The sequence below is a fragment of the Melanotaenia boesemani genome, chromosome 13, assembly GCF_017639745.1.
Source record: "Melanotaenia boesemani isolate fMelBoe1 chromosome 13, fMelBoe1.pri, whole genome shotgun sequence".
Classification (NCBI taxonomy): Eukaryota; Metazoa; Chordata; class Actinopteri; order Atheriniformes; family Melanotaeniidae; genus Melanotaenia; species Melanotaenia boesemani.
In genome coordinates, this window is record NC_055694.1 from 3,255,794 (window position 1) to 3,283,690 (window position 27,897).

The 27,897-nt window shown below is 39.7% G+C and overlaps 1 protein-coding gene across 2 annotated transcripts in view; it reads right to left on the reverse strand.

The window, feature by feature from the left end:
- Nucleotides 1–327: 327 nt before the first annotated feature.
- oprl1 (opiate receptor-like 1) overlaps nucleotides 328–27,897 on the reverse strand; it is a 93,917-nt gene continuing 66,347 nt past the window's right edge. For both annotated transcript variants that reach the window (XM_042004674.1, XM_042004673.1), the window contains exons 4-6: nucleotides 25,541–25,723; nucleotides 24,259–24,349; nucleotides 328–2,102 (exon numbers count right to left, since the gene is read on the reverse strand). In XM_042004674.1, the coding sequence (XP_041860608.1) occupies nucleotides 1,555–2,102; nucleotides 24,259–24,349; nucleotides 25,541–25,723 (822 nt within the window). In that variant the 3' untranslated portion in view covers nucleotides 328–1,554. The remainder of the gene's footprint in view (nucleotides 2,103–24,258; nucleotides 24,350–25,540; nucleotides 25,724–27,897) is intronic.

Here is a 27,897-nt window from a genome sequence, read left to right on the forward strand (position 1 = left end):
CTATGGATGCGGTCAAAATAACTGCTATCTAATTAGCAGGACAGAAGCTCAGGGGAAAGTGGATGAGTTCCAAACATCCATCAGCTTACTTTTCCAGATGTTACTTAATGCCAAAGTCTTGATTAAAATGCCTGATGTCTGACAAATCCGCAGCCTTGTTGCTGTGGTTTGTGAGATGTCATAAATTTTAAGTGCTTCAAACTGTATTTTCAACTCAGTTGTTTTTACCTATGTCAAGTTGAAATAACTGATAGAAAAGCCATAATTTTGACCCACCACAACCAGAAGAAACAGGTATTGTCATTTATACAATGACTAAAAATGTTCGTCTGAACGCTACTCATGTTTTCCAGTTTTCATGTCATTTTAAAGTTACACCCCCCATCCCTGATCCCAATACCCCACAGGTAATCGTAAAAATCTCCTGAAGATTCTTATAACTTTGATTTAGAACCAGATTTCTTAGTTTTGCTTTGTTCAGGATACTTTGAGAGAGTTTCCCTGGATGAGTGAGAACATTCTTGTGACCTGATTAAGGTCAACTGACATAATTAAAGAAGTATTGTTAAGGAGTAATTTGTCACACATAGTTCTTATTGGCTATTTTTGTCTCTCTTTTATTTTTTACAGCTCTTACATTGAACTTCCTGCCTATCCAAACATCACAACTCTTTCCAGGAGCAGAGTAAACCATTTTTAGTGAGACCATCAGTCTTCATAACTCTGAAGTCATCAGGACACTGTTATCCAATTCTTCTGAAAGTTATTCAAACCAAATATAATCTGCGGTAAACTGGTGAGAGTTTTTTTTCTCCATTTCACCAATTTCCACACAAGTCTTCACTTCATGGTGAAACCCCCCATCCGTGTGCCACTTCTTATTTATATTCTGTCTTCAACCACTGAAGTGGTGCTGATGGTTTCACAGATTTGGTATCTGTGATTGTTACTGATCTGCTGTTCTTTAAAACACTTTCTGAAACTGTGAGCTTCCATACCAGTATGAAGTTAGGTAGTTGTTGAGAGATGCAGCAACTGGGCCCCAGCCTCAGCAGAACCCCGTCTGCTCATGAGGCTAGCTGTTTGGAGCTGAGACCAATGTGAAATTATGCTTTTACCACTTTTAAGAACAAAGTTGACTCCTTAAGCGAGATTTCTTCATGTTTTTCTGCAACTTGGTTATCTCCGGTCAAAAATCAGTTAGTCTCAGTTTATGAAGTTATGATGATAGTCTGGGTTGAGCTACATTCATTTCTGGAAACTTCCACCAAGAAATCCACCACCATTCCCATCAAAGTACATGTCTTTTCAACATGGTTTTGTCTGCACCTACCAGTGCTGTTTGTTATTCCCTTTCTAAATTCTTTTCCTTTCAACCCCATCCTCCTCATCTCTCTCCCCCCCGCCCCAGGCCAGCCTTCTAGTTGGGGGGCGGGAGGGTTCGTGCCGCTAGAGAGCTGTAATCTGAGTCAATTCTGTGTTGGAGTTCCCTGTTCCATGAGTTTCTCCCCTCTGTGGGGGGTCTACCCCCACCAAAGGGAGCTCCACGCCTAGTCATGCGGGATTAGGTGTCCCTCCCCCAAGCCTCCCATCATCTCCAGCCTTGCAGCTGTAGGCTGCTGCCACCTCCCTGGCAATGCTCCTCATCCTGCCTGACTGCTGGGTATCAAGTCGGAATGGAGACGGTTGGCAGAACTCCCGGAAGCAGCGCTTAAAGTTTTCATCCAGGAAGGCATAGAGTACGGGATTCAGGCTGCTGTTAACGTAGCCCAGGGCGATGAAGAAGTGCATCATGACCAGCGTGTACAAGCTGCTGAGGTTGAAGCCCAGGGACTGAGCCAGGACCATGATCTGGATGGGAGTCCAGCAGACGACAAATGCTGCTACCACCACCAGGACCATCCGGGTGATGCGCCGCAGATTGCGATCCTTTTCCTTGGAGCCGGAGAGGATGCGAACGTTTCGCAGGCGTTTGACCATCAAACTGTAGCAGATGCTAATAATAGCCACTGGGATGAGGAACGAGAAGAGGAAAACACAGGTGCCAAAGACAGAATCCCAGTAATTCTTTGGTTCAGGTAAAGCCACAATGCACTCAACACCTGTATGCAGAGAAGAGGAATAACAGAAGAGAAATAAAATATAGTCAATCAGTCTGTCCATTCAATCGTAACTCAGTCCATCGATAAACCAATCATCCATCCATTGATGCTTAGGAGCGAATGAGTAGGTCCAAAGGTCTGAACAAAGATCCCTGGACCTCCGTCACCCTAACATCATCTAGCTATTCTAGGGAACAGCTATGAGATGCTTACCACCACATCACCACATCAGACAACAGCATCAATCCAAATTGAAAATAGTTAAAATATGTGATGAAATTAGATTTTATTTTCTTGTTTATTATATCTAAACTATTCTTTTAGTTTTTCTTTTGCATTCTGTAAACCTTTTAAAGCTCAGTATACAGAATGTGGTGCAGTCAGTTTTATTTAGAACAGACTGCTTTTCATTTAAATGCCTGGCTGAGCTAACGATGATTAGATTTGGATGTTTTAGCTGTTTTTAGCGATTTGATATGAAAGGAAGTGATTGTGCTGAGTCAGATTGTGATCTCTGGATTCTGAATCAAATCAAAATCATATTGTAGCAGAATATGTAATACTGGAAAACACTGAATCATTATCCACTGAAATAAAATAATATCTTATTGTGATCCAATCTTTGATTTGTGCCCCCACTCTGAGCCCTCCTCAGCTGACAGAACTTTTCAAGGATGAGCCCAGACACACTTTTCAGCTCTAAATAACCAAAGAAATGAACCTTTATTCATTTATTTTAATAGAATTAAGCTAAAAGACTTACAATGCTTCTTACAGGGACCAAAATCTGATGTCTGAATAATAATGTTTCTATTAAATATGCAAGATAACCCTTGTAATTTCAGAAATGAGCAAATGAACAATGACAAGAACAATCTGCTGTAGGATGTAGAGGAAAGGGTGAGAAAAAGACAACAGCAAGATAAATGAGTCTGAGGCCAAGATGCAATATGAAGAGGAGAGTAAAATGAAAGAACTGGAAGAAATTAGTCAATTTATACAATAAGCAAAAGTTCACAAAATGTAATACCAATATATCAAAACAAACAATACAGGGTAATAGCAGAGTTTGCTCTGGGGCTAACTGGATATTGAACACCTGGTCATAGCTGAAATGAAATACAGAATGTTATTTACACGGGCAAAATGAGCAGCCACAGCAGAGGACAAGAAAACATCTTTAACAAGTCTGATTAAGAAATAGCAGTTTTTCTGAATGAGAAATAAGCAGCACATCAGTGAGTTCATTCACTTAGTTTGACTGGAACCCATTATGCTCCATATTGACATGACAGCATCACACAGCTGCTGCAGGTTTGTCGGCTGCATCCATGATGAGAATCTCCCGTTCCACCACATCCCAAAGCTGCTCTACTGGACTGAGATCTGGTGGCTGTGGAGGCCGTTGGAGTCCAGTGAACTCATCGTCATGTTCTAGAAAGCAGGTGGAGATGATCTGAGCTTTGTGACATGGTGCATTATCCTGCTGGAAGTAGCATCAGAAGATGCTCCACTGTGGACATAAAGGGATGGACATGGTCAGCAACAATACTCAGGTAGGCTGTGCTGGTTAAACCAGGCCACGCTGGTACTAAGGGGCCCAAAGTGGGCCAAGAAAATCTCCCCCCACCATTACACCAGCAGCAGCCTGAAGCGTTGATCTAATTCAGGATGGATCCATGTTTTCATGATGTTTCCAGCAGATTCTGAGCCGAGCATCTGAATGTGGAGCTGAAATGGAAACTCATCAGACCAGCAACGTTTCTCCATCTTCTATTGTCCAGCTTTTTTATTATTTTTATTTTTATTCAATAATAAACACAAATTTTACACTAATGTGAAATTTTTAAAATAAATGTCTCCATTTGATGGATGTCCCAGAGGAAACTTTAAAGCCCATTTAAGCTAACTTTACTTATGTAAATACTGTCACAGATCCCTTATGCATCTGCATACAGGTCCGTAGAAGGCAGGACTATTTGCTCGGTCTGCATTTATCTAGTATTCTATTGGCTGGAGAATGTTTGACAGACAGCTCATTCAGCAACCCAAGAGAGAGGAAAAATATTCAAGAGTAGAAGTTCTAAAAGCAGAGGATGTGTGTGAAGGTGAGGAGAAGAGACCGAGCTTGAATGCAGGAGATTTTAACCTGCAACCCTAAACTTGAGAAGAGGAGCAGAGTTTTGAAAGGAAGAACGATATGTTTGAGAGCATGAACGGACTTTGTCTGAACATGAAAACAATAAATCTTGCTTTCAAATTAAACAATTACGCTCTTGATTAAAGAGGGGAACCCCTCCATACTCTGCTGGGATGCATCTACAAGAGCCCCAAAAATGCTCCAAATTCTGAACGTAAAGGAGGCAGAAGATGGAAAAAAGACTCTGTATCTGTCTCTAGCTTTGAGCATAAATGGGCCTTTAGGCTAATTTAAATCTGCAGACCCATGGCGGAGCACAGAAACAACCACACAAATACCATATATGGTCACCCCACCTACACACACACACAGACACAAACCATACACTGGCTGATTAGATATTTGTGTTAACAAGCATTTGAACAGGTGAACCTAAAAAAAGAGGCTGGTCAGGATTCTTCTTTTGGGGACTAAATTATTGTGATTTAATTAAACTTTAATAAAAAAAAAATAAAGTTCAGTTCCACTCATATATTACTACTCTGACCGTCAGCATCTGAGAGCAAAATTACTGAAAACAAATCAAAGTGTTCACAGAGGTCATCTTCAGAAATGTCAACACTGAAAACCAGACGGAGAGACTCAGACAGAAAGCTGATAAAGAGGAAGACAAGGGAGACAGAACCTGAAGCAAAGGCATCAAGTGAAAACTGACATCTGCCTCTGCATTTATCGTGTTACTTGGACATTTCTTTCTCAGTAAAACTTCCTGTGCAGAAGCTGACCTAACCTTCATAAAGAGGGATCATCGCCTAACAGGAAACAATACTTCTCTTTTATTTGTTGGCTGCTGTTGTTTTTTTCCACTGTATTCCTCAGTCTGTAGCTATTTTATACACACAGAATTCATAACCTTATCAAACAGTTCATCACTATCTTTTCACACAGAGTGTTTTCATCAATGGTCTAGCGTTGCACTAATGGAAGCAGGGCTACAGTTTTTATTACTACCTGGGACACCCACTCACTATAAATCATAAGCACCCATGGCCCCACGAGATGCATTTCATAAAAACATCCAATTCCTTTTTTCCCCTCCTGCTATTATTTCTGTTTGTTTGATATAGCTTTATCTTCACTGTTTATGCAGTTTATTTTGCAAAGTGTGTGTTTGTCTGTATCATCCTCCCATCTGTGCAAACACAGTTCAAGGAGTTATTTTAAAATAAAAATACTTCCTTTATATTTCTTGTACGAAGAGCAACATCATGAGGCTGTGAAAGAGTAAGTTGAATATAAGAAGTTATTATTTCATACTATGATGCCTGGCCAAAAAAAAAAAAAAAAAAAGGTCACACACTTTAATATTTGGTTTTATTCCGAGCAGCATCTGCCGTGGCATTGTTTCTATAAGCTTCTGCAAAGATTTATTTCCACCCAGAGTTGCGTTAATTTTTCTCCAAGCTCTTGTATTGATGATGGGAGAGATAGTAGAGGTAAGTTAGAGGAGCCTTACCCATAGGCCTCCCCCTGGCAGAGCAAATTTGTTCAGCAAGATACAGCAACCAAATTATCATTTTGCTGCTATGATGCTGGACAGGACAAGTTATAAAAAAAAAAAGATGATGGGAGAGTCAAACCAACAACACAAAGCCTTCTCCAGCACATCCCAAAGACTCTGGACTCCATGGTGGCCGATCCATGTGTGAAAGTGATGTCTCCTGTTCCCTGAACCACTCTTTTACAATCTGAGCCCCATGAACCGAGTCATTCTGTGTGCAGTCAGCCACATGCAGATGTGGACAATGAAGATGGATTTAAAAACACATAAAAGACATAAAAGATAACTGCTGTTACTTCAAGTAGAGTTCAGATCTGATGCTAAAAGTTTCTTTTTTTCTCCCTCCAATATGAAACATATTCAGGCCACTTAGAAACCTAATTGGCCTAAAATGTATTAATTAGGGTGTTTGTGTCAGAGAAGATACGTATGAAGAGAAGAACAATGACGGTGATTTTTAATTAATTTAACGATAACAGTTTAAACCTTTAAACCCTGGCCATACTTCAGAAAAAAAACCCTAAAAAGACATTCCCAAAGTTAATCAGGAATTTCTCCACCATAATCAGGTTCATAATAACATTCTCAGTGTCTAGAGACATCTAGGAATCTTAGAGAATGGATGTTGTTACTAAACCTAAGCAAATTCTAATAAAACAGAAGGGAAATGAGACATTTCTGTCCTCCCTCTCTGGCAGGTGATAACATGCTAACAATGATTCTCTCTTGATTACTTATGGTAACTTTAGGAATTTACTGGCTACGATGGCTGATCCTGCTTACATCCTCATTAATCATCTACGACAACAGCACCTACATTAGAAAAGCTACAGCTCCATGATAGTGCAAACACTAAACATACCGACCTCATGTGCTGCTACCAAACAAATCATTTAACCTTGACAGAATTCATGCCACCATTCCACTTTGCAAACCTCGTTTTTAAATAAAATGCCACCAAAAGCTTAACCCAACATCCACATAGTAGCTGTAGCTCCTCATATGTCTTTGTTATTGCTGCTTTACTATCCCATTAACAACTACAAAGCATAACAACAATGACACAATAACACTAACAGATTAAAAAAAAACAAACAAAAAAAAAAAAAAAACCTTATTATTAAATCACATCTCTTGACAGATGCTGTAAAATCATAAACATTTTAACCAGAGTGCCTGCTGCATTAATGCACACATCCCGAACACACACACCACTGCTCCATTACAGTTTGCAGCAGTACTGGATGCTGTACAAGGAAAGGTCAAGCTGCAACCACTCAGTAGCTGTTAGCATCAATCACTTAAAGGTTGTTTGGCAATATTTCATATTTTGAAATGCCAATAGATGACTTTTACTTCCTGTTTTACAAACCACTGCTGTCACATGTTTAAACAGATAAAAATAAAAACATACTCAAAATCAATAAAGATTGATCCCAAACCTCACGTTTCCATCATCCATCAAATGTCTCATTTTCTTTCCTGCTTCCTGCTAATTCAGTTGATTTTCTAACTCGAATGTTTTTATTTTTGTTGATAAAACAGTGAAATGAAACAGAATAAACTCCTTGGTTTTAAAGAAGATTTAGGCCAATCTTCATTCTTTACATATTCTTTACTGTTTCTCCAACAACATCATCAGCTGTTGGTAAAAGAACTGGTTTCAACCACAACCATGTTATATCTACAGATACAAAGCTGCGAGTTTAGCCAAAATTAGATTCCGCTGCTTCAGAAACAAAGCAAACTAAGCTTTCCCAAAGGCCTTTTTTATGTCCTTACCCCACAATCTCACTCGTCACACAGGTACTAAAGTTTGGTCAACAGCCCTCTACATTATTTTCACTAAGTGCCCCTTGAGTGTCATTTTTGAAGGGACGAGTTATTCATTTACATCCCATCTTGTTTGATGTGAACATAGAAAAAGGTCAATAAATGAGGGGGTGGATTCAACAAGGTTTTCATTTGCTGAAATATAAAAACCATGGACTTCATGTCTGATATTACACTTTCCATATGTGAAGATGAGATAATCTTTTAAGAGTAGTAATTACATTCCTGAAAGGAAATAAAATCTGAGCTAAAAACTGAAAAGAAAACCTATCATTAAACACATGTGAGGCCCTGAATGTATCACCCATCTAACACTTCCACTGGAACAGTTTCACTCCCACCTTACGTCTCCGAAACATCACACATTGGTCCGACAGGTTTAACCGCTGACAGGTGGCAACGGCCCAAATAACCAAAAGGATTGGTCGGTGGAGCCGTGAAACAAGTCTGACTTCAATATTAAAAGAGTGTGAAGATCTCAACACCTTATAAACCCAAAACTCCACCAGTCAGGTGAACCTGAAGAAGCCTTTCAGATAAAACATGTCTTCATGAACAAAAAGCTCCTGTTGCTTTCTGTTTACAGCATATGTTGTATGTTGTGTTGACTTTGCATACCAAGCTGTGTTACCATCATGGTAAATACATACATGTTTTATTTCACATGTGCATGAAAAAAAGGAAGAGCATTTACGTTTTTTTTTTTTTTTTGTCCAACTTTAGGATAATCGGCTCAAAGGTGAAGAAATGTGGTGACAAGTTTCCTAAGGCTGGAGAAGATTTTTAAAAAATAGATTTGCTTCTTGATAAAAATGGATAAAGTGTCCCTGTACATCATCATCATCTTCCTCCTCCACTTATTCAGGGTCACATAAGCAAATGTAAAATATCAGCAAATATAAAATCAGGGTTGACAGATGGAAATAAGGGACAAGTGGATAAACGAGGGCCCAGGTTTTAATTTCTTCTAAGCAGCCAAACAGAAAAAGAGAGGAATGATGGAAGTGGGTTTGGTAGAGCTGGGTGAAAGAAACAGAACTAGTGGGAATATAATAAATTAAGAATGGGAAGCCCCGGGACTGAGCCCTGCGGAACACCACTGGGTGACCGGAGAGGGTTGTGACTAAACATTTTTAAGTGTTTAAGTTAAATAAAGCTACATATTTGTGTCAAATAATGTCATTATTTTTCATCCTGTATTACAGAATTTTACGTATAAATTCATGTGTTTCATTAGTGGAGTTAAAAGGGGAGAAATGCACTGGCTGTAGATCTGAACAAAGCCACACCTCCCTCTGCCTCTTCCCCCCACTCGCTTTGTCCGTGTAAACACACTGAGAAAAACATTATCACCATTTTGAAACATGTCAAAGAACTTTATAAATTTGTTGTTACCTTCCTGTCCAGGAAAAGAAGAGCTCGCTCCGGGTCAAGCTGAAGCCTCTTCAGCTCTCGCAATGTTAATCTGGGCTATGTCCCTTTCTTATTTAAACAACGACTGTAGGTTTTTTAGAGGTAACATCGGATTCTGGTCATCTTCTGGTGAATGTTTTGTTCTGTCAATTCACTTCAAAAATACGTGCAGCCTTGCTTGATGCCTTCAGGTTTTCATAGGAAAGGAGGGCCGAGGGCTCTGAGAGAAGGGAGGAGGAGGCGATTCACATGAACGTACACACACGCGGCCGGACCGGCTGGTAAACACGAGTGTGTGACGTCATGCTATACTCCCCATGAAATTACTAATCTAGTTCTTCACATAGTTATTTTTTAATTCCTTCAATTTAGAAATGAAATGAAATAAAATTTAAGTAATACAAGGTACTCCTGCTTTTCGAAGCACTTCTGTCTGTTCCTACAGCGTTTTAGATGTTTCATATTTTTATCTTCAGATGTTTCATTCTTGTTTTTTGTTTATATTGCTGATATGGATTGATGTGCCTGGAATAATGATTAAAAATAAACAAATGTAAAAAAATATATGGCAAATAAGAGATTTGTCAGAAATAATTAGGATTGTTAATATTTGCCACCTGTTTTTTTATTTTATTTTATTTTATTTTAGACCTTCAGTTTTTACAGCATTTCAGACTAAAATAAACATGGGAAGACATAAAGGAGGAGTGAATGATTTTAATCGAAAAGGTGAAGAACATCTGAAAAAGGCGGGAAGTTTTAGTAACAGCTGAGGGAAAAACGACTGAATAAGGTGGAGGATGTTAAAAAGGACACGTCTGAAGTGTTTAATTAACCATATAATGAGTCGTTGGTGAAAATTCATAATTTTAGCTTCAAAGAAAGACGCTACACTGTGAAATTGAACAGAAGTGAGATGGAAGACTCTCAGGTGGTTTGGGGATCTTATTAATTGTAGAAAAACAAGGCTTGGTTGTTTTCAGCTGCAGATGAAATTAGGTTGAAGGTGAAGCCTTTTAACACATTATATGGTTGTCGCAAATCTTTATGAAAAATAAATCCAATTTTCCCATAAAAACATTCCAGACAGCATTCCTTTATTTTACGCTAATGTAATTAGTTATGTATAAGAGTTTTTTTTAACTATTATCTGTATATGTGTTTTTTATTTTCTGTCTTTTTTAGGGCCTGCAAATGGAAATTAGCTCAGAGAGCTACAATCTGGTACATAGCAGAATTTTCTCTGTGATCAATGCTGCTGTTCATGCTTCCTGATCAATAAAGTAAACTAAACTAATAAAGCAAAATGCACTACCCAGCCAAAAAAACAAACAAACAAACAAACAAACAAACAAACAAAAAAAAAAAAAAACAATCACATGGTCTAATATATATTATATTATATTAATATATATTATTGGACATAGACTGCCCCCACAGGCTTGTACAGTAGCTCTAGGCATGATACTGCATCACTTCATCCTCCTCTCTTCTTACCCTGATGCTCCATCACTCTGGACCAGGGTAAACCTGGACTCATCAGACCACATGACCTTCTTCCATGGCTCCAGAGTCCATGCTCTTTTTGCTCCCTAGCAAACTGAAGCCTTTTTCTCCGGTTAGCCTCACTGGTTAGTGGTTTTCTTCTGGCTCCACAGTAGTCAGGCCCTTGAGTTCCTTCACATTGTTCATGTGGAAATGTTCTAACTTTCACCATTAAACATGGTCCTGAGTTCTACTGCTGTTTTTCTTCCATCTGATTCCACCAAACGCTGAAGTGATCACCTTCATTCAGGATGTTTTTCCGACCACATTTCTTCCTGAAGGACGAAGGTTCCCCACCATCCTTCCAGTTTTTAATAATGTGTTGGACAGTTCTGAACCCAGTTCTAGTAGTTTCTGCTTCTCCTGAGATGTTTTCCCTGCTTGATGCCGATGATCTGACCCTTCTGAAACAGACTAACATCTTCTGCACGACCACTGGACGTGTCTTTCCACATGCTTGTTTAAGAAATGAGAAGCTGCTCATTGCATCAGTTGGAGTTAAATAACTAGTTGCAGTAATTAACCAATGGGAGGCTCCTTTATTTGCTTAGTTAAATCCAGGTGGTAACTTGCTGTCACGGTCTTGGCCTGTTATCCGGATCTCCATGCCGTCCCTGAAGGCATCCTTTTATTTTTTCAGTGCGCCTTTGATTGCTGATGCGCTCCACCTGTGCGGTGCCCTTTATATACCTGTGCTTGACAACAGTTCCCTGCCAGATCGTCTCGGTTTACCCTGCACGTTTCCAGCCCTTATTATCTGCCTGCCTGCCTGTGTTCAGACCTCCGACTCGTATTCCGACCAAGACTTCCTGATTCTGCCTGCCTCCTCCCTGTCTGGTAACTCTGCTATCTGTTTGGATTCTGCCCGTGTATTGACCCTTGGACTTTCTTTTTGGATTTGACTATTGGATTTGGATTATTGGACTTGGATTGAATAATTGGATTCTGGATTTGGATACAGGATTTCGGATGTGGATGTGGATGTGGAAACGGATTTATCCCTAACACTACTTGTTCTCCTTGTTGTCTTCCCCAGAGGATTCAGTGGACCTCAGTAGGGATCTTAGGTCTGACTAACTGTTTTTCCCCCAGCCTTTATCCACCAACCTGGTCTCGGCCCTTCTCACTACACCTCAGCCGCAGTGGACCATTTACCACCCTCCCGGTTCAGCGACCCCCTGCGTCCTCCATTTCTTCTGCCGGTACGTAAGCGTCAGAATTCACACTTCCCCAGTCTGCCACGCTTATTCTCACCTGGAATCTCCTATTCTCACAGGCTAGTGGGCGACGTGACCAGACCCGGATTTCCTGAGAACTATTCAGTTCCTGACAATAAAATCTGTTTAATTACCAATCCTCTATCCTGACATCTTCTGTGGTCCAGTTTGCTGAAACCGTTACACTTTCTTAGAGGGGCAGTTTATATTAGTTATGATAAACAGGCTTTCCATATTTAAGTAATTACTTATAACATATTGGTTTTGTGCAATTTCTTTTGTAAAAATACCATTTTTATTTATGTTTCAAAACTCTTAAGTTTTTTTTTCATATGATTATTTATTTTTATATAAAATTGTTAGTATTAAATATAAACGTATGCGCATGATCGATCAATCAGGAAGATCTTCCCTCTCTCAACCACAGGAGTTTGGGCTTTTCTTCCAGCTACACTCCGTCAAACTCTCCTCAGTCTTCACTTCTGTTGAGACAACTCTGGCTCAACGGTCCTGCTACTGTCTGAACCCACCAGGCTCGTCCACATTCTTTAAAACAGTCTTCTTGTGTGTCATTTCCCCTCCAGGCTGACTTTCAACCTGCCTCCCTCCCCATCTCTACCTCTTTCTGATACCAAAGGAGTCTCCTCAGAAGTATTTGACACCTCATCTCTGCTCACCGCCTTCATCTAAACTCCGGGGAAGGTCCTATTCCATCCCATTCCTTCACTGCTTCACAGAGAGTCTAAAAGCTAAACAATAAGCTTTAAATAAGCAGCTAATATCACATCTCTTCACACAAAAAGAGATCAGGTCCACAGCTTGGCGCCTGTCATACATGTGAATCTTTTACATACGCTGTTAAATAATCAACATTAAGTCAGAATTGAGTCAGATAATTAAATTATTTTAATTACATTTGCAGGACAATATATGATTATCAAAGGCCTATTTGTTAGTCTAAGAAACTAACACGTATAGAAGAAATAATTAAAATAATTGTAGAGCGGTTGCTAAATGAGACGCTATAAAGACCCGAGCAGTTGAATAAATTTGCTGATTAAATTTTGTTACTGCTCTCTTTCCTGTCATGGCCGAGTGTAAATGTATTTCCCAACCATGGCTCGGAGTTATATTTAATATAGAGTAATAAAATCTTGATCAGTACATAAGGTTAGATGTATTATCAGTATCAGTCTCAATCATCTGATCTGTCTTTTTATTTATTTTTTTTTTGCTTTGAATATTCTCCCTTTCTTTTATTTCTCATATGTTTTAAACATCCACTCCTATATGTTTTTGTTTATATTCTTCTTTTCCTGTATAAAACTACAATGTGTGGCCTGTTCTGGTTTCGCTGTGGATCTTTCTCCACCTCTTCTGTCGTTGCTGTCATACCTTTCCCCTTTATTGGATTTTACCTCTTTGTGTTCTCTGAGCCGAGGACATTTCTTTCCTTTCATTTTTACCATTCATTTCATCATTTCCTTTCCAGTTTCATGATTGTGGTCTCTATTACTCCCTTCACCTCTTTCAGACCCATTATTTCATTTTTCTATTGATTTTGTTTCAGTTCTTTTTTTCTTTTTCTTCTTTTCTTTAACCCAATGTCATGTTTCTTGGTCATATAGTTTTGTCTCTGTAACGTTACCTTCCCTTTCAATTTTTTTTTTTTTTTCATGCAATCATGTTCTAGAAAGCAGGTGGAGATGATCTGAGCTTTGTGACATGGTGCATTATCCTGCTGGAAGTAGCATCAGAAGATGCTCCACTGTGGTCATAAAGGGATGGAGGGAACCAGGCCATGTTGGTACTAAGGGGCCCAAAGTGGGTCAAGAAAACATCCCCCCACCATTACACCAGCAGCAGCCTGAAGCGTTGATCCAAGGCAGGATGGATCCATGTTTTCATGATGTTTCCAGCAGATTCTGAGTCGAACATCTGAATGTGGAGCTGAAATGGAGACTCATCAGACCAGCAACGTTTCTCCATCTTCTATTGTCCAGTGTTGGTGAGTGTGTGTGAATTGAAGCCTCAGTTTCCTGTTCTTAGCTATCTGCTTCAAGGTTGGACGTGTTGTTTGCTCATTTGAGAGCAAAATGACTGAGAATAATTGGTTTATTACATATTTTTGTTGAACAAGTAGACCTTATAAAGTGGCCAGTTTGTCTATGAATGTATATAGCGTATGTGTATTTATCGTTCTTTCTTTCATTTGGAATAACAAATTCTACAACTTTGCCTTCTCTCTTTCATCTCAGATCTCTTCCCCTTTCTCCCTCCTTTCTGTTCTCTGCCAGTTAGCTGTGGGCTTTCAGTAATTGGATTCTGATGCATTCCCATCTGAACATGACAGCTTGTTACTGCGGTTAAACTGCCACCTCAGATCCTGGCGTCAACCAACTTCCAGATGTCATACTTGATAATTTACCATCTGAAAACTTCAGGGACTAACTTTCTGGACACTTGCTAGGAAATACATTAAAATATGAAGGCAATAAATGGAGATATGATTAGGAAGTCCACTGGTAAATTCATGTGAATTTGTCTTCACCTCTACTCAAGATTTTGGACACCTGCAAACGAGATCACTTCTATCATCAGGAGCGTCTCAGTGTGTAGCTCCGTATTTGGTAAATGTGATGGATAGCTTCCCTTTAGATGATCTATGGAAGTTTTCCAGCATTTCTATCCCATCCAGGAGGTTTACAATCCAGCCACTAAATGTAGTTTTATTCAGAGACTCTATCTGGTAAATCCACAATGATCCATGATAACAGCATTATTTATCACAGTTCATCATAAAACATCACTATCACTACTATGTTGCTAAGAGACCTCTATTTAGACCTGGACATGACGATGAAGCCACTTCCTGTCAGACTTTCCACCAATCAGAGAGCTTAGATTGACGGTAACGTCCAATCAGGAGCAGCCAAAGATCAACCAGCGAGCAGAAAGTTCTATGTGTGTCTATAGCAAAGAATAAACCCAAGATGAGAAAAGGTTTGGTCACTGTCGATCTGTGTGTTATTTCTACAAAGTTCTGTTAGTAATAAATTCTGCTTTCTTCTTCTGGTCGACCTTTATGCTGCTTTATCTATTCATACATTCATTTTACATCATTTTAGCCTCATAATATGACAGCTACTACAGACTGGTTTATACTGGGATTAAAAGCTCCAGCTGCTACAGACTGGTTTATACTGGGATTAAAAGCTCCAGCTGCTACGGACTGGTTTATACTGGGATTAAAAGCTCCAGCTGCTACGGACTGGTTAATACTGGGATTAAAAGCTCCAGCTGCTACGGACTGGTTTATACTGGGATTAAAAGCTTCAGCTGCTACAGACTGGTTTATACTGGGATTAAAAGCTCCAGCTGCTACAGACTGGTTTATACTGGGATTAATAGCTCCAGCTGCTACAGACTGGTTTATACTGGGATTAAAAGCTCCAGCTGCTACAGACTGGTTTATACTGGGATTAAAAGCTCCAGCTGCTACAGACTGGTTTATACTGGGATTAAAAGCTCCAGTTGCTACAGACTGGTTTGTACTGGGATTAAAAGCTCCAGCTGCTACAGACTGGTTTACAAATGTAAAAAATGGCTCGGAGTTGGAAGGGTTAAAGTTGCTTCAGTTATCTAATCTTTAAATGGACTCCTGATGGAGCTGTGTAATGAAATGCAGAATATTTTTTTATTTCCATAAAGTTGAAAAGTTTTTTTTCAAAGTCCACTTAAGAAATTTTCAGCAATTTGATAAATAGTTTAAAATATTTACAAGAGACAATAAGAAGAGTGAAACAAGTAACAGTTCATGGTTGTTTGAGTCTCCTTGTCATGATGCTCCATATATGTTTAATAGGAGACAGATATGCACTGCAGGCAGGCCAGGTCTGACATGAGGTCTGACATGGTCCTGGTACCATGGACCTCCTGGGAAAATACGTCACCTTGATGGCAGCATAGTCTTTGAAAAAACCTAAAACATCCACCTCTGCTTCTGCTTCTTGAAGCTCCTCATACCTTCACAGATGCTGGCTTTTCCTGCTTTCTGACAACAGCCTGGATTACTTTCTAATCTCGGCATGCAGAACCAGATGTAAAAGCTGAAACATGAACAGTTTCAGGTACCATTTCTGGAAACAACTGGAATGTGTTGAGTTAAAATGGTTTTCAAAGGTTCTTCTGAGCCAGTGTGGCTGTACTGATCAAGGTCTGATGCAGTGCTGCCTGAGGACTCGACGTCACGACCATCTAACTGTAGCTTCTGTCCTTGGCTTTTACACACAGAGATTTCTCCAGAGTCCCTGAGTCTTTTCATGATTCTCTGCTTTGTACATGCTGAATGAAGAAAGGCTAATAAAGGCAAATCACTCAATAGACACTGAACGGTTAAAGCTCTGAATTTATACAACCCTTTTAAATCTTTGAAAGGGTCTACAAAGTGCTTTACAATGTTTACACCCACACACTCACACACCAATGATGGAAGTATGTTATAAGTAGTTTGTCATTAGGAACAAATTGAGGGATTTTGAGCAGTAGTGCTCTACTGGTTTACAACCCTCAGCCACTGTGGTAACACATATACTGTATGCTTGTATGACATGTAATGCATCTGTATATGATGTTTGGGATTTTCTTATTTGCCATTCTTAACCTCTTGTTTTCTGCCTCCTGTCTGAAATGACAGACCCAAAATAAACCCAACTACAAGGGCTGTATGTATCATGCTGGTCTCAAAAGAAAGCTGAGACGTGAGATTATTACAGAAGTGTTTTGTATGGAATTTTAAATTAAAACGAACTGATATTATATATCATTATTTTAATCACAAGACAGCAGCCAAATTTATCTAGGAATCAGTAAAGTAACGTGTCATAAGCAGAAGCTAAAAGAATGAACCAGAGCCCTTAACACAGGTATGTCCACACCTTGAACCTTCTCAAATGTGCCAGTTCTCCTTTCTCAGTTACCAGCACTGGAAAACTAATTATATTTCTCTCATGAACAAATTTCTCTGCAACGTATTGGTTTATTTTTGTGATTTATACCTTTTTCAACCAATCACAGTCCAGAGAATAAAGGGGTAATACCCAAATTCGACACAGAAACACCAGTAATGTTCCAGAAAGAAGATGCATATTATGACGAGTGAACTTCTGAAGTTTACCAAGATGAAGCCTTATAAGAAATCTGCTTTCATTTCAAGGACATCTGATTTTTACTGACACATTGTGATTTATTTCAGTTCATTAACATCTCCTGTTTAATTGTAAGGTCTTATATGTGTTATGGAAGGTTTCATTTATATCACACTCTGAATCAGAGATATTACGCGTTATATTGTCCAACACTGAAAATCCTTAAAGGAGCAGAGCCTCATTCAAATCTAATAATCTTTTTTTTTATATTGTGATGTTTCCAGCGTCTCACAGCCTCACTGACGAAAGACAATCCACCAACAAACACGCGCTGACACATGCTGAACTGATTCCTGGGATGAATTAGTCAGAGCATCTTTTAGTGGCAGCAGGGATGCTGCTGATTACAGCCGTCTAACTGTCACTCTGTCCTATGGCAAGGCTTTTGACCCCAATTACTGAGAGCTGCTTGCTATGATGTTCCCTGCAGCTGTTCGGTTATGAAGCTGCTGTGACCCTTTTTTATTTGTTTAAAGTTGACAAGAGGAGAGAAAATGAGCCTCATGATGCGTTGATGTCAATTTGCTGCACAGCTACCAGACACAAGAAGAAGCCAGCAAACGAATAATACAAGCAGCTACAAGACTGGAAAACAAAAACAGAGGAGCATCTGAGAAGAACGATAGATGAAGGAAGACTAAAATATGATGGAAGTAGAAAAGACTGAAAGAATGGAAATAAAATAATTTGTCACAAAGAGAAATTTTTTATTGTTTTCACTGCGTGAACTCCTCCACCATCGTCATTGTTATTGACTAAAACTGATGTTGAAAGTCAGATGTAAAGTCTAAACTCTGTACTGCCCTCTGGTGGATATGGTGGCTAATAACCATGCTAACACGTGGGACACATGAAGGCAGTGAACGGATGTATCTACTTACATACATAAAGGGAGCTTAAATGGGTGCAGGGGATGAGGGGAACAGCACAGCTCTTCACTTTCTGCCACTTGCAACATGGCCAGATTTAAAGGGTTAATCCTTTTTAAAGTTATTTTCTTTCTTTTACAAACTAAAAGTGACATGGGTTGTTTTGCAGACAATCTGACCAACAACAACAGATGCAACACCAGTTCTCTGCATACATGAAGCAGCCACTGCAGGGCTGTATTAGCTATGTGGGTGGCCAGATTAGGTTGAATGGGGGGCATGGGCCCCTGTGGCCACCACTTAGCTGTGCTCCTGATTAGATGTAAATGGTATACTGTAATAAAACATTAGATGAATGGAAAGCAGGAGAATATAGTTGTAATGCCTGATTCTGTGATTTATGATGAAAAAGAGAGAACCAGGGACGAGAACGCAGATGATAGTATTTGATGTAAATAGCTACAGGATAAAAGATGCTGTGACAATAAAACACAAGGATGTTAATAAGGTTTTGAATAAAGATTTATTTGATAAAAATTAATTTGAAATCATGCAAAAAGATCCAGAAGGTAGTAGCATCAAGGCAATGAGATTAAAAAAAACTGAATGTAAATAAAGTAATAAAATGAGTAAAGCAGAAATCAAATAGCAGAGAGCAGAGAGAAGTCCTGCAGACTCAGCTCAGCTGCAGAGTCGACTAATAAAAGGAGTGATGACATTAGGATGTTGCTGCAGGCTGAAACTGGATCAATATAGAACCACTGGACCTCTACTTTCCCTGCAAGATTACTCAGCTGTAACATAGTCCTGGTACGTGCTGTGGTTTGTCTCAGCATGTTTTTTTTTTTTTCATTTTATGGACTTTAATTAATTTTAACTCTCAAAAGATGATAGATTAATGTTTTCACATTAAACTAAGATGACAAGAATAAAAATGCATCAGGTAAACTTGAAATATAATCTGCCTTCTACAAGTGTTCACCTAAAGGATGAGCCACAAAGTTTAGACATTGAGGGAGAAGAGCTCATAATAAGTTACAGTACTTTGGGCTTGTAGGCAAGTATAGTAGCTTAATTGTTTACCACAAATATCTGACCAGCCAATCACAGGGCAGCAACTCAACACATGTAGTCATGTAGACATGATGAAGACGACTTGCTGAGGTTCAAACTGAGCATCAGAATGAGGAAGAACGATGATTTAAGGGGCTTTGAATGTGACATGGTTGGTCAGAAACTGCTGATCAACTGGAATTTTCACACAATCAACACTGGTTTCCACCAAGGTCTGCAGCAGCAGAAGACACACCGGGTGCCTCCTGCCAGCTAAGAACAGGAAACTGAGGCTACAATTCACACACACTCACACACTGGACAATAGAAGATGGAGAAACGTAGCTGGTCTGATGAGTCTCCATTTCAGCTCCACATTCACTGATGACCAGTGTACACTAAAGGCTGTTACAAACTGTTAGAAATGAGAACTTTTTTCTTGTTCTTGAGGCCACGTGAACAACAGGAAGTCATTTTGCTCCCGCGGACATGGTTGGGAGCAGCTCACGGCTTGTTCTCGACACATCAGCTGAGCAGTACTTTCTTCTCGTATTTTGTAGAAGTATTTTGTGATTGGTCGGACATTTGAGGTGGGCGTGGTTAACGTGGAAGACAATGAAGTGGAAAGTTGTGGCTTCTTCTCCTGATGAGAGACTGAACATGAACAGCTGATCAAGGTGGTGAGAATGTATAAAAATGTAAACAACACACGAACAATTTGAAAACACGGACACACCGCCGCGTGCACAACCCCGATCTGCCACAAAGTTTCTCATTAAATATGAAATGACCCGCTCAGCTGACATCCCTCTGCAGTTATTCCCGTCCTGTTGCAGATGAAGCTTCTGGTGGAGTATAAACTGACCGGACCAATACGAACTTTCTTGGAGCGTGTAACAAGCTTTAGAGAGGGGTAAAAAGTTGTTGTTTTAGATGCATTGATATGAGGACATGGTTCATTTGGAATTAATGTAGAAAATGTCACATAACTGATTCAACTGTTAATGAATTACACATTTTTGGGGAACACAAAAGGCGGACCTGGAGATTTAAGTGGAAGAAGTGCAGCGCCCAGTCTGTGGTGTGCACATAACAGACACGATGGCAGCCTCTGCATTAAAGTCAACCCATGGGAGCATTGGACTTCGTTGGGTGGCTCGCTCAGAAAGTCCAAGTTATTTGGGGATGTGTGAATGTGCGAATGAACTCTGATGCACATCAAAGAAACTGTTACGACCCCAGGGTCGTAATCTGGCTAATGATTATAGCAAACAGCTGGGGCTCGTTGAAATTGCAAAGGCCGGTTCCTGATCCCTCCTTGGACTGCCTGATTTCGGTGCCTCCCACTCTCCCTCCCGCAGATTGGCGTTACATCCAGCCAATCACCTTGCAGCTCAGAGGAGTCCATGAAATAAAGGACAGCTGCAGGGATCATTCAGGAGGGAGAGGCGGGGCTGTGTGGTTTGTCTCTCCTTACGTTCGGAGGGAAAGGCAGGACTGTGTGGCCTGTCTCCCCTCACATTTGGAGGGAGAGGCTGGGCCGTGTGGGCTGCCTCCCCTCGCCTTTGGAGGGTTCTGTTTCCCCTCACCTTCGGTTTCCTTCGGAGGAAGAGGCAAGACTGGGTGTCTTGTCTCCCCTCACCTTCGGAGGGTGAAGCTGGACTGCATGCGTTCTGCTTCCCCTCACCTTCGTCCTTCGGAGGGTGAAGCTAGACTGTTGGTGCTGCTTCCCCTCATCTTAGACCATCTGGGCAGACGTATGGTAGCGTTGTGGTTCGTGTTTTAGCTGTGCTAATAGGTAGCCTTTTGTGTGTAGCAGGATGGATCCTGCCGGGTTGTTGTCCCTAGTCGGGGACGGTAGAATAGTCCCGGAAGGTTTGGCGTACCTCCGTGTTCCCCGTGGGGAACGTTCTGAGCACAGGCTGGGTTTAGAGCAGTGCTACCCATTGAGCAGTGCTACCCATTGGTGCGTGTTCTGTCCTGTCTTCACTTTGAGTTACAGTTTGGGTTTTGTGTTGGGCTAGGTTTAGGTTATGTGTTCTGAATTGCTCACATTTAGTTTAATGGGACTGCTGCCTTTTGCTATTAAGTTATCCCACCAAGTTAAGAGCACCCTTTTGTTTGTTTAATTTGAGATAGTTTACTTGGTGTGTGTATAGTTTCTGATTTAACTTTTGTTTGTTTCTTTCAGCAGTCCCGCTAACCCCAACACTCGGATTTCAGTTAACTTCCTGTTTTATCCCCTTTTAATTTTATTCCTCCACAATAAAATGACGGTTTCCACCTTAACAACTGTCTGCTTCTGTCCTTTATGTTACGTCCCTCTCATACCCCTATGTTGGGTCGTAACATAATGGGGGCTCGTCCGGGAGCTTTTTTTTGGTTTTAACATCATCCGAGGAAGGCTTCTGGGTTGCAGGGACTAAGTCAGCAGTTACGTAACAGAAACAAACTCGGATCTGCTGACAAACGTAGCTCTCAGTTCACTTCAAGTGAACCAAATCCAGGAAGCAGACTACAACACAAAGGGCATTGTGGGTAAACAACCAAAACACACAGTGTGTAGGACGATAGCCAGGAGAAATGTCTTCCGGTCAGATGAGGAAGAACTTGATAGAAGTTCTGATAGAAATGCAGTCAACCCAAGGCGATCTAAAGCAGCTCCATGTTCTGCTCTGATGTGGTGGAAACAGAAGCTGTCCTGCATCAACCAATAGATGAAGCCGTTCCTTCCTCATTGTTAGTCACAACAAGTATGTGAAACCACGACACGTTCCACTTGGAAAGTAGTAATGCTGAAGTGATCACGCAGGGAATAATGATGCATCAATAATTGACGGGATCACAGCCATCTGAATCGTAACGTGCCTAAAGATTCCCAGCCCTGGTATATCCATCCACCTGTACGTGAGTACTGTGTGTAGATGTTGTGAGCTACAAAATATTAAAGGAAAATGCATTTTATGGAGATTATCGTAGCCAAGCAGAAACTTTTCAGCTCAATTTTCAAGGATTAACTTTTCTTTTTGTTTTGGGGGATGTGGTGGAACGAGAGATTCTCATCATGGATGCAGCCGACAAACCTGCAGCAACTGTGTGATGCTGTCACGTCAATATGGAGAAAACCTCGTCAGCATTATCACAGCATCCTCCAAACTTCTCTACTGTCCAGTTTCTTCTTTTATCAGCCTAGAAAGAGGAATACCTTAATCCCATTTGTTAAATTAGACATTTCTCTGATCTATGCATGCACACTTTTTATTCAAAGAGGAATACGGTTTACATTCCACATTTTCACCACAAAGTAAAAAAAAACTTTTTTTATAATAGACTATCAGCTTATAAATTGGTAAGGTCCTTTTTTTAATTGGGTGAGAGATCTATGCTTCCATAGAAAATAAAAGGAGTAAAAAAAGGCTAATCATGCCCTAGACCTCACATAGTTAATATAAACCATTCAATAAAAAATAACTATTTTCTCGCTAAGGAAAAAAAAATTAAATGGGATTATTTTTTTATGTTTAAGCAGCTCTGCTCAGCCACATGAAAACACTGTTTAACATCCATCTACAGGTGATATATTTCAGTCACTCCTCCGCATACTTGCATCAACCTCACGTATTGACCATTTATGTTCAAGATGAAGGCTTTTTTATTCTTTTACACCAGTTGCCATGCAACCAAGTAAAATTCTTTGAATACTCTGACCTTTTTTAGGAGAAACGTTACCATCTGTGAGCTCTGACAGCAACTTTACCAGTGATATGTAGGCTGCTGGCGTAATCAGATCACACAAGCACACACATAAATACTCATCTTGACACTCACACAGCCCTGTAAGGCAGCAGGACTGCTTTCAAACAAACGTCCTCACACACTCAGCTAAATATGTGTGAAGGAGAAGCTGTTCCACTGCACCACTTTTCCATTAATATGGCTGACCTATACCAAAATATATCAGCGCCTGTGTGGCGTGATTTATTGCAACAAATAAACACACACAGACACTCACGGAGTAAAGAAAAGGACCCAGGTGGATCCACTCGTCAGAAACAGATAAGCACATATAGGAAGAAAAATGAAAAGAGTCTGTGAGAAAGACGGTGCTGAGTCTAATCAGGCCATCAGAGGCTGAGACAGAGAAATATCTAGATGCAATTTATTTTTAGTTATTTCCCTCATTTCATTTTTAAGTTGCTTAAGTTCAAACATGGCTTCAGTCCTTTTTTAACATCACACAGTTATCTGTTAGCCAGAAGTCTGTCTGCAACAAAGCCCTTACTGTTGTCTGGATTCAATAAAGTCTTTTAGAGAAAAGCACCAGTGACTCATGAAGAAGTCGGTTTGATAAGTCATAATATAAAAGGTTAATGTTCTGGATTCTTTCAGAGGCCACATAAGTAATGGGTGATTCAAATTCATTTGGCTGTTTAAGCCTAAAGTAATGGTCCATAATAAAACTAATTTCATTACTGAAAGCTTAAAATATGTTAAGGGATTTCTGTCTGATTGATTTTGTGGGTTTATTTCCATCGCTACCATCTCACCATCAGCACAGAAGTCATTTTCTTTTATTTATTTTTACTTTTATTTACGTGATTTTATTTTATCTGTGCACAAAGTAATACGTGATAATCAAATGAGATGTTTTATTTCTTTGCAGACAGTCAAGTTTAATGAACAAAAAACCAGAACTATCATTATCTTGTCCTGTTGTAAAAAGGTTCTGGACTTCTCTGAAATTAATTATTCAAGGGATGAAATGACAAAATGGAAAAAAGAGACCAGACTTTACTTCTTGTGGAAGCTAAGGTCCAAAATATTTGCAGCAAGCTGTTGCATATCTTCTATAAGTCCAGACCAGAAACTTAAAGTAACGAACTGAAGGTTGGATCTGTGGTGATCGCTGATGTGGCGGTCCTGGAAATTGTTCTAAATTTCATCAGAAAATAAAATTTTGATTGTGTATAGATTTAAAAAAATCGGTATGTTTGGCTCTCTTTACTTCTGAGAGACTCCACCTCTTTAAGGTGCTCTTTTTCTACGGAACACCTGTTTAAACGACGTATTCCTGCCATCAAATTTAAGATGAGCTCAAGTTTTTTCCCAACCTTTGATATGTTTTATGTTTTAACTTTGGTAAATAAGATTTGTGTGTAATTATGTTACATTTTATTTACATTTTACATAGTTTTTCATTATATTCTTTCATTTTCCTTTTCTGGAAATGGGGCTGTATTTTTAATTTACTCTGCATGAAGTAAACTGAAAACAACTGTTAATTTTTGTCATCGTTATATTCCATGTGCTTTACTTACTGTTGTGCTCTTGCTCCTCCTCTACGTTTCCCATGACCATAGCTGGGACGCCAAAGGCAGAAGCCAACACCCACACACAGATATTCACCACCTAAAAACAAGACATACTGATGTAGTAGTATGTAAAGCACATTCTGGGTAAAACCCATTATTTTCTCAAACCACATTCATACTTGGTGGTGGTGCAGGTACTGATGGAAACATGGTCGCCAATTTGTGCCAACGGCCTCTCCAGCAGGGCTGGGTATCGCCACTAATTTCCTGAGTCGATTTGATTAAATTTACAACATCCGATTCAATAGATTCATTTACAGATATTTATGTAACACCGATTTTTTAAAGACATTCACAGATAAGTAATTTTATAAAACACTGAGCCCGTTTACATGACCATCAAAATCAGATATCTGGGAGTAATCAGATTACTGTAATATCCTTGTTGTTAACGTGCATGATGGCGCTTCCTGCTATTTTCAAAACATTCATGTTGAACATGGTGGAGCCCCCGGTCGTAGCATTAGCTGCTAATGTGAGAGGTAACAGGCTGCTAAATAATGTGAATGTAATCCGATAGTAAGAGTGAAAAACGTGAATGTGGCATATCTTAGCGAGAGAAGCATAGATAGCGGCTATAGGTGGCTCGTCACAGCTGTGATCATGCTAACCAGTGTTGAGAGTCTCTAGGACGAGTTTATTAAAGTGTATCATCGTCAAATCGTTAAATAGCGTCTCTTAACTAAAATGGCAGATTTCCTGTTTATCTGAAACTGTGGCTCCAGAGGATGTTTTATTTGGCTTAGTGTGTTTTACAAAAATGCTAAATTTCATAAATTTATCTGCAGCAGTTCGAGGGCTGCCACACTAGGTGGTGCTGTTGAGGCACTTTCCCCGATAAAAGAGCCCTAAAATATGAAGATTTTTGCAGTCCCTTGCGGGAACACCAACTATCACGACTTTATGGGCATGCTCAGGTCCACAAAAAATAATTAACTGAGGAAAAGTCTAAAAATGAAGAAGAAGAAATGCTACAAATACAATAGGCTGTTATATCGCCGTTGGTACTTGGGCCACGATGAACTAAATAGAGTGACATGGCAGCGATAGTTCAATCTGTTTATCTCTTGATGTCCTGTTTCCTGACCCGATGGCAGCCCACACAAAATCTGTTTAAATAAATTCATGCACTCGAACACAAACAAACTCAGGCAGCTGAACTGACATCTGAACATTTCAGGGAAGTTAAAGGAGGCGTGAAGGTAACTCTGAAATAAGTTGCTCCTACCTTGGCCTTGTGAGGAGTCCTCATGTCTAGTGCTTTGACAGGGTGGCAGACAGCCACATATCTGTCTATACTCATCACCGTCAGGGTGAAGGTGCTGGTGAACATGTTGTAGTAGTCGATAGACACCACCGTCTTGCACAGGGCATTTCCAAAGGGCCAGAAACCCAGAAACACATCAGTGCCCTAGAAACATTCACAGATCAGTGATCTTAGAGCACAAGTTCCCTCGTCACAGAGAGCAGATTTTTCTTTACCTTTATATGCAAGATTAATGCTGTAATGGAGAACAGGGTAACAGTACATACCGACGCATCATGGGACATGTTGGCACTGAATTCAAATCAGACTGAAATGATTTCTAAGTTTTGACATTTGATATATTGTCTTTGCTCATCCCCTCGCCTCATTTCAAATTGTCTTTCTGTAGATCTTTTTGCCCGATTACACATGTAGCTTCATTTTAAATATACTTTATACATACGTGGAATTTAAAATGTGAAGCAATCTCTTCTGAAGTTCCAGTACAGTCAAAACTATTTTAATATTTTGTTATTTATGGCACGTTGGATGGATGAATGTGGTCTTATACAAAGATAAGTATGCCCATAAGTTCACTCAGAGATTTGACTGGATTTCTTTAAATAATTCATTTAGATGTGCAAGCTGTTTTTTTGCACATTGTGAATTTCACATTTTTCTTACTGTCTGTAAAATGAGTTTATCTTAAATACTAAGTTATGAACGACCTTAAAATATATTTTGTGTGGTTTGAAAGGACTTTGTCCAACTTTTTTACATTCACAATTGTGGATAAAACTTTGGCACCTCTATATTTAGGACATTATGTGTAAAGAATAAATTAAAACAAAAAACAACTCCAAACAACTCTTTTCCAACTGAAAAGGTGTTTGACCATGAGTGTTAAGTGCTTGTTCAATTTTCTTTTTTGTGTGTAGTTTACTGCACTTTCTTAGCAATTTATTTAGTTAGCATGGACTTAATTCATGCAGATTATCAAAACATGAGATATAAGGGTTGTATTAATGTGAAAAGACTGATATTGTATACTATGGCTATGGTGTGTCCTAAGTTTGACTAGTAGTGTATATGTGATCTATGTATCCTCAAAAAGCCCTAAAAGTGTGAAGAGTAAAGACGCATAGATGGACAACGGACAGTTACATTAGCAGATAACAGATACCAGTGTCATGGAAGCTAAAAGATGAAGACAAATTGGCTAGCTGGTTTGGTACCAGATGGATGCAACAACATCACACTGTGCAATAAAAGGCTGACTGTTCATTTCTTTGCAGACTAGAGGTTGGAAACGCACAGACTGAGGAATCATCTTCTTTTCATTTCCTTCCAAAAGTCAGGATTTAATAAGATTTACAAACACTCGGAGAAACTAAAATGACATGTAGACTTTTACTTGCTGACTTCTCTTTTGCTTCTAACAGGATTCAACCACACATTTGAATCAAATGACTTTTAGCTGGTTTTAACTTAATCGGCTTTAATTGTTCCTTTTATACTTTGTAACTGATGGAAAGCAGCAGGTTACGGTAAATTGAGTCTTCTCTAAAAGTAGCATGGGAGGTACAGCCTTGGGTTATCAGGCCCCTCTCTGTGGGAATAGACGTCCCCTCTATCTTTAAGTTCAGACTTCAAACTTTCCTTTGTGATAACGTTTATATTTATATCTGGCTTGGTGGCCCTTAAGGCCGATTTATGCTCTGTGCCAAGACGGAAGCAGCTTGCTGCCCGTCTTCTGCGTGCTTTACATGAGTAATTTGCTCAGTTTGTTGGACTTTTGGAGATGTGTCCCCTGATGCAGCAAACGGAGCAGTACCATCAGAAAACCAAAGAGGCAGTGTTGAGCAGCATGTGCAACTAAATAAAGGAGTAAATACGACAAAGAAGCTGTGATGTTTAACGGCTCCACAGACCACCATCATCTACTACGCTGCCTCCATTTATGCCTCTTTCTGAGAATGTGCATGATCATGATCTCCTCCACTGTCACCACATTTGCTACCATCTGAAACTTAGATTTTAACTCCAAACTCTGCACTGCCTTCTAGTGGAAGTATTGCCTTACAACATAAAGGACACATGGGGGTAATTGGGGCAATGACCATGATTCAGGTCCATACAGGAAGCGTAAATGAGCTAGTTTTGCTGCTATAGGTCAAGGCTGCCTGGGAATATCCCATGATGCACTTGGCTTAAGCTTGTTACATACGCTGCAACAACAAAGACAAAGTTAGTTTGGGCTCATTTATTTAATACTTATGAGAATTTTATCTAGAGCTGTGCAGGGCTTTGCACAAGGTGGTGTCTCTGTATGCCACATG